The sequence below is a fragment of the Garra rufa genome, chromosome 3 (genome assembly GCF_049309525.1).
Source record: "Garra rufa chromosome 3, GarRuf1.0, whole genome shotgun sequence".
NCBI lineage: Eukaryota > Metazoa > Chordata > Actinopteri > Cypriniformes > Cyprinidae > Garra > Garra rufa.
Genome location: NC_133363.1, coordinates 63,505,179 through 63,512,847, shown reverse-complemented (window position 1 = coordinate 63,512,847; position 7,669 = coordinate 63,505,179). Strand labels below are relative to the sequence as shown.

Sequence of the window (7,669 nt, the reverse complement as noted above, 5' to 3'; positions counted from 1 at the left end):
CATCATTTTAGCCTGTTAAATTACTGTATGCAATTATCATTAAACTACAGCAAACCTGCCAGAACTTGCATGTTCACTGTTTGTAAAAATCATGTGATGTACATTAGATGAGCATGCTTTCACTTACACGCTATTTCCTCATATACAGTATATTAGCCAAATATTTAACCAGATGGGCTGCATTTGACAACAGGTTCTGGTCAGTGCAACATAAACTGTAGAGATCTATTTTCTTAAGCCTTAAAGGAGAAGAGAACATTAAAAGAAGAAAAAAACTAAAGAAGAAATCACTCTTAATTATTTACATTGTTCAGGTAAGACAAGTTAAACAGTATGGATGAAAAAAAAAAAACACTATTCAGAATTAGAGAGAGAGATTAGGGAGAAGTTATTATACAAATAAATAAATGTTTTCTTTCAAGTACCAGCATTACTGAATTTTATCATTACCAAAGTACCAATAGCTGAATTGATTCACAAACATTACCATACACTTTTATGAAAGGAAACATTTGGATTATTTTTTAATGAACTCTTTATTTTAAAGGCTTTAATTTAACTCTGCAGCTCATTCTCTGTGTTCCTTAGCAGCTTTAAAATCAAAAATCAAGCTTTTTCTGTCTCTTTTTCATGCTTATGGAATGCTCTTCCTTCGGTGCTTAGACACTGTCCAACACTGGACTGTTTTTAGAAGTAAACTTTTTAAAGCTGTTTATTGTCATTGAGTGCACTTTGTTATCACTACATCGTTATTTTATGCTGTTGTTGCACTTTGGGTTTAAGAAAAGTAAATTAAAAATAGAATGCATTATTATTATTATTATTATTATTATTATTATTATTATTATTATTATTAAAAAAAAATCATGGATGTCTTACCAATGCTTTGGTGCTTTGAAATTTTCAGATATGGGGAGCAATCAGTCAGTCCTAGAAAAAAATGGCTACACTTTGATGAGTGAACAAGACAAAAAAATCATGGTGAAAAATAAAGTTGGTGATCAGTTTGTCATTAAAAAGCTGAAAGCTGGCCAGGTAAGATGAACACTTTGTTTATAGTATTTAAATAGAAAAACAGCAATTCTGACTTCTGTGTTTCTGTCTGTTTTCAGAAAGATGCATCAAACTTTCTCCAACAGATCAAGCATCCACACATAGTCCATTATAAGGAAATCATCGAAGGTAAAAATAAACTTTACATTGATAAACCTTCCTAAGATACATTCAGGGCTATGCGGTGTTCACATGCAAACATTAATAAACTGTTTTTAAAGTACACTGTAATGTACTGATCTGCTTTCAGATCGTGGCTGCTCATATCTTGTAATGGAGCTCTGTGAGGGTAAAGATTTTTCTCAGAAAATCCAAGAAAAAAAGGAGGTATGTTTGTATAAGAGAGGGTGAAATTTAATCCATTGCCATGATTTAGAGAATTAAACTGTAGTTAACTGTATAATTATGAACTGGTGACTGGTGAAATTGGTTTAAAATCTGAAATGTTTATCATTTTATATATATATATATATATATATATATATATATATATATATATATATATATATATATATATATATATATATATATATATATATATATTTCTTTTGTGAAAACCTGCATCTGAATTGTCAATCATGTTATCGGTTTAATATGTTACCATAGACATTGCCGTTCCCTGCCCATATGTTTTAATTTGATTTGTTAAGGTCTTTGACGTTTGCGTTAACTGGAAGTTGCTGCAGACCTTATTTCAGTGTAGTGACATATTTCCAACTGAAAAAAGTCATTAAAAAATATTTTAAAGCATTGTATCCCATTAAAACTACTACTGATTAGTAACTATGATCTTAAAAATAAAGGTGCTTTAAAAGCACAGCGATGCCATAGAGGAACCATTTTTTCTATTCAGTCAAAGGCTTTTTAAAAAAACATCATATTCTTCCCTTTTTATAGTCTGAAGATTTTACCACAAAGAACATATTGTAAAACAAAAAGGTTGTTCAGATGTTAACGGTTCCTTATGGAACCATAAAAAAAAAAAAAAAGAAAAAAAAAAGTTATTCTTTGGTATTGTTAAGCACCTTTATTTTTAAGAGTGTAATCACAGAATTAAACATATCTTTAACAAATAAAAAGTTATTTTAACATGTTTAAAGAAGTATGTTTGTATAAATCTGACACCAACATGCTTGGAGACCTGTTTTATTGAATAAAAATGAAAAAGAAAGCACTTGCTTTGGAATTAACAGTCTTTTCTTATCAGATGACAGGAACACAAGGACACCAAACAGAGGGAGGAAACACAGTCCACGAACAATGGGCTGAACAGGTGATGAAGAGATAGAGTGTGCTAGGAATAAGTGCAGTTCTTCATGAGATAATAATTTGTGATTAAACTCCGTGATTAAGAACCGGTGTGAATGGTGACTGTGCAGATATTGAGAGAGTGATTGATATAGCAGTGACAGTAATCAGGAAGGAACAATAAACCTTACAAATATAAGATGATCTGTAAAGTTCTTCCATTAGCTATTTACTAGAAGATTTGTTAATTTATGATGTCACTATGTATCTCACAATAGCCTTAAAAATACAGAACTACTACAATAATGATTTACACATTTTAATTTTACACATTTACAGATTCTGGACTGGATTGTGAAAATCTGCATGGCATTAAAGCACCTGCATGATCAAGAGATCCTACATAGAAACCTGCAGCCCAAGGTACAATTTAACTCTGTTAATGCACAACTAATGCATGAAATTATTTATTTATTTTTTTACATTTTGTGTTATGTTTAATCAGAATATCATAACTGAAGCTTCAGGTGAAATGAAAATTGGCTTCACTGCACTTTTGAAAAGTTAGAAAAATGTAAATGTGTAAAAGTAAAGTTTGTTGTAAAGCTGATAAATAATTAGATTTGTTTATGCATATAACTAAACTGACATTAACCTGCTTTACTCTGGCCTTGTGATTTCTAAAGACTTGTTACAATGAGAGCAACAGAGCTCAAATAGCTATATAACTTCTGTAAGCAAAGCTTTGCTAAAATGATACTTAACAAATGTTTTTTTTGTTGTTGTTGTTGTTGTGACAGAGCTTATTTTTCACTGCATGTGAAACCATTCGTCTGGGAGAGTTTGGCCAGATTCGTGAATGGTACTGTATGCACTCATTTCATTCAGAACATGATTTGACAAGAACTATTTAGCCTGTAGTACATGAAATATGATATTATATATGATATTATATATAATATAATATCATATCATAATATATATATATATATATATATATATATATATTTAATAGGATTTTGATTCTATAAAAAAATATTGATGCACTGAAATTTTAATATCACAAAAAAATAGTATAAAAAAGCATACTAAAGACAAGTAAACAAATTACAATAGAAAAAAAAAACTTAAAACACTGAAGAATTATTATACTGTATAAAGTAAATGTACAAATAGACTGAATAGTGTTCACTGTATAAATTCAATATACATTCAATCTTCTTTTCTTTGATCCTTTTGAAAATTAAACCATAGGACACAATGGAAAACACACAAAGTGAAACATCACTGTCACTGTCATGAACGTGCCCACTATCAACATAACCTAAAATCATTCACAATAGCTCAAGTCCCTAAATACTGTTGCAGATAACGATTAGCTCGTATCTCAGATATCTGCCACAAAACATCTGTTTAGTTTTGATTGTTGTGCAAATTTAATTATTTACGCGAGTATATTACATACAAAGTCAATGCAAAGACATGAATAGAGGCCTCAAGATCCGCCTCAATTGCGTCTTCCATGCAAGTTAAAAATATTAGCCGATATTAGCAGATAGATTAGCAGATACAAGTTTGCTATGCAATTCAGTCAAAAGTACAAAGGCGGCACTCTGATAAACAGCATTGAATTTACATAAACATGATGAGATTTTGCCAAAACTATTTGCTCTGGAACAAATAACAGTTTAACGAGACCAAAGACTGCCCGTTAGATTTACCCAAAGCAAAATTAATTATCATGTTTAACCACTAAAGAGACATCAGAGCCAACGGTAAATTCCAGAAGATCTGGCCGAGGTGTGGTGCTCTCGGGCGGATTCATGAGGACAGATCTGAAGCTCACATGTCCAAAAAACGATGACGCCAATTTTCAAATATATGTTATCTTTATTAACAAACTGCATATTTGAACTATAAACAAGTACATTCACGCCTGAAAACCTCTTCAAACTACATTCCATGATACAGAGTAATATTTATAAAATGATCCTGGACAGGGGCGCCGCTAAGGGGGGGTAAGTTAGGATAATTCTAAGGGCCCACACCTTTTAGGGGCCCCCAGAGATCTGCTTTTGTCTGGTAGGGGGGCCCAACCTCATATTTTGTCATAGGGCCCAAAATTGCGAGCGGCGCCCCTGATCCTTGATGTGAAAATACTGTTTAGACCAAACACAGTGATCTGTAACATGTATTTCTGTTTCTATCAGGTCCAGTGAGGCACAAACATCAAACACAGAATCTGTCTCATATGTTGCACCTGAGATTTTGAGAGGGGAAACTTATGATGAAAAATCGTAATAAACATAATACATTTTTTTAAATTTGTATGGTTATGACTAAACAGTTTTTATAGCTTAATACTGAAACTCTAATCTTTTTTTTTTTTTTTTTTTTTTACAGAGAAGTCTGGAATCTGGGCTGTATCATCTATGAGATGTGCATGCTGAAGTGTGCTGTAAGATTTTTATTTCATCAGATATTGAGCATGTTTAAATCTTTGTTAACCTTTAATAAAACAATAAATAAAATCGATTGATTTTATAATATAAATAAACTGCTGGTTAGTCCTGAGACCCTCTCAACTACAGATGCACTGATATCAAAATTTTGGTCAGTCAGTACATTCAGTTTCCAGATTATTATACATGTTCTTTTTAAAAACTCATCATTATATTGTAGTTCAATTTAAAATTTAATTAGGTTTTTCAAGGTATTAGAACACGTGGTTTTTGGCAGAATATCCTGCCTTTTCCATAAATGAATCGGAAGTGGGGTTGTTAAGCTGTAAGAAATTGATTAAAGTCGTTATTTTTGTTTTCTTTGCACAAGACAAATATTCTCATAGCTCAGAGTTGCTCAACCCTGGTCCTGGGTGATGCCCAGTGTTTTTGGGGTGCACTAGAACATGCTCTCAAGCTTGGTGGTTCGAAAAACACATTGTTTTTCACATAATTTACATTATATAACTTTCTCTCCAGGCTGGGACAAATGGCAAAAAAAATAAATATAAAAATTACTGCAATGTGTTCACTGTCAAACTCTAAAATTTGATTATTTTTCATTCCAAAAAACAAAACATAAAAACATCATTATTTTATAAAAAAAAATGTTAATAATTTCTTCTTTTTTTTCCCCCATTTGCAACAAAATATTTTAGTTTGACTTGTATACGTTTTCATTAGATCAGATTACATTTTAAGCTATGGTCATGTTCATGTCATGTTACAGTGTACCCCAGCTATGGGGTATGTTGTCACATTTCACTTCTATTCTTTTAGGGTAAAATAAATAAATTAATAAATTAATTAATAAATAAAACATATACACTGTAATTACGAAACAAAGCAACATATTATACTAGGCAACTGTGAAATTAATGCGGATAAAAAATTATACTCTGAACCCCATGTGAATTTACAAATACTGAGAAAGTCAAAGTCTCCCCTACCTTAAATGGTATAAGAAAAGTCTTAATTATAATTTTAAGAGGTCTTACATTTGAAGACGGAAAGTCACGAATTGCAATATAGCTTAATGTGATGATGAAGACTCTTCTTTTATTGAACAAATATGTACGGAGCCCCTAAAGGGACATGGTGTTGGGAAAAAAATCAGGGTTAGTGAAATTTGGGGCAAAAGGTTTTTTTTTTTGTTTTTTTTTTCTTTTGCGTTCTCTCAAGAAACTTTGTGTTTCCTCATGAAAGTTTTACATTCTCTAGCAAAGATATTTGTGTTCCCTCGCAAAACTTTTGAATTCCTTCCTTGATATTTGTGTTTTTAATTTTTTTTGTTTGACATTTAAATTCCTTCTTAAATTTACTATGCATATAAAAAAGATTTTTGTTTGTTTGTTTGTTCACTGATGATGATGATAATAATGATGGATTATTATTTTTTTTAAAACTACTTACAAACTATTGGACTCATATTTTTGACTGTTATTAGTTTGCAGGAAAAAGCACAGTTGATATTATTCCAAAGATACTAAACAGCTCCTATGAAGCTCTTCCTGAGACCGTCTCTGAGGACCTTCATCAGCTAGTAAAAGACACACTTCAGACCAATCCAGCAGATCGCCCATCTGTCAGTGAGATCTTGATGAGACCTTTCATTGTTAATCACCTTTTTGAAATGGTGAGTTTACTACCATGTTATTTTTTTCAGAAATTTTGTCATAAAATAAAAGTGCTTTAGACACTGGCACAGACGTTAATGAAATTAAACAAAATATTAAACCATAAGTGAACACAAAACTTTCATTTCATTAAACTTGATTTTTTATTTTTATTTTTTCAGAGCAAAAAAACAGTTAAAGAGCTTATTGTGTGTAAAAATTCTGAAGACAATCAAGAGGCAACTAATGAGTCTAAAGTCAGTCTAAAGGTACTGGAAGAGCTGGCCGAAGGTTTGGAGAGTTTCCACTTCAGATCAACAGTCGGCAGTCTTGCAGGAGGTGTAGTAGGTTTGGCTGGAGGAATCACATCTATAGTTGGACTTATTCTCACTCCTTTTACTCTCGGAGCTTCTCTGATAGTGACAGGAGTGGGAATCGGTGTGGCTGTAGCTGGTGGAGCCGCATCTGGAGCAAGCAACTTAGCAAAGATGTATAACCAGCGTTCAAGCCGCCAAAATGTCAAAAAGCTCATTACAGAGATACAAGAAAGAATTACCTCCACAAGCTACTGCATTCAAAACATTCACATAGCAGTAGAAACTCAGAAACTGTTGTCTGAAGGCAACAGAACATGGTCGAATGCACAATCTGGGGAAAATACATTCTGGAGGGCTGGAGCTCGACTTGGGCGAGGACTGGGAGGAATTTCAGAGCTTATCCGTTTAACTCAAGTCTCAGGCGTTGGGAGAATTGCAGCTCAGACCGCTAGAGTCGCGCGTGTGGCTGAAGTGGCTACAGGGGTTTTGACGGGGCTTTTTTTAGCTATTGATGTCTTCTTTATCGCCCTCGACTCCAGAGAAATTCACAGACTTCGCAGAGATTACAATGCCACCAACAGAAATGAGCAAGAGCTGCGCTCTGAGCTCATGAAATTTGTACAAAAAATAAGGAAGACTAAAGAGGAGCTAAAAAAGATTCTGGATGAATTAAAAGTTGAACTGCAAACATTGGAACCTCAGATACAAAACTAAGTTTATAATGCTCATTATGTTCTTTCATCATACACATACATATTGATCAGAGCAGCAGGATATGTTAAGGTTTGCTCTGGGTTTTCATTCTAAAAGTAATTTCTGGTTTGATTATCACTCAGAGAAAACTTCTTAAGAAAGAAATGAAGTAATTAACTTTCTATACCTCCAGTGTTTGCAGTGATTTTAAGTATCTGGGCTGTATTGGGGCTTTTTCTGT

At 32.7% G+C, this 7,669-nt stretch overlaps 1 protein-coding gene across 1 annotated transcript; it reads left to right on the top strand.

Moving 5' to 3' along the window:
• Nucleotides 1-909: 909 nt before the first annotated feature.
• On the top strand, nt 910-7,449 carry LOC141331727 (uncharacterized). Its single transcript, XM_073836759.1, has 10 exons — nt 910-1,035; nt 1,113-1,182; nt 1,304-1,382; nt 2,616-2,724; nt 3,102-3,163; nt 4,512-4,598; nt 4,705-4,759; nt 6,250-6,438; nt 6,601-6,627; nt 6,670-7,449. The coding sequence occupies exons 1-10, from the start codon at nt 910-912 to the stop codon at nt 7,447-7,449; spliced, it is 1,584 nt and encodes a 527-aa protein (XP_073692860.1).
• Nucleotides 7,450-7,669: the final 220 nt, after the last annotated feature.

Coding starts and splice junctions, on each gene's coding strand:
- LOC141331727 (XM_073836759.1), top strand. CDS start 910: ATGGGGAGCAATCAGTCAGTCCTAGAAAAAAATGGCTACACTTTGATG. Junction 1,036..1,112: donor AAAAGCTGAAAGCTGGCCAG/GTAAGATGAACA, acceptor GTCTGTTTTCAG/AAAGATGCATCAAACTTTCT. Junction 2,725..3,101: donor ATAGAAACCTGCAGCCCAAG/GTACAATTTAAC, acceptor TTGTTGTGACAG/AGCTTATTTTTCACTGCATG.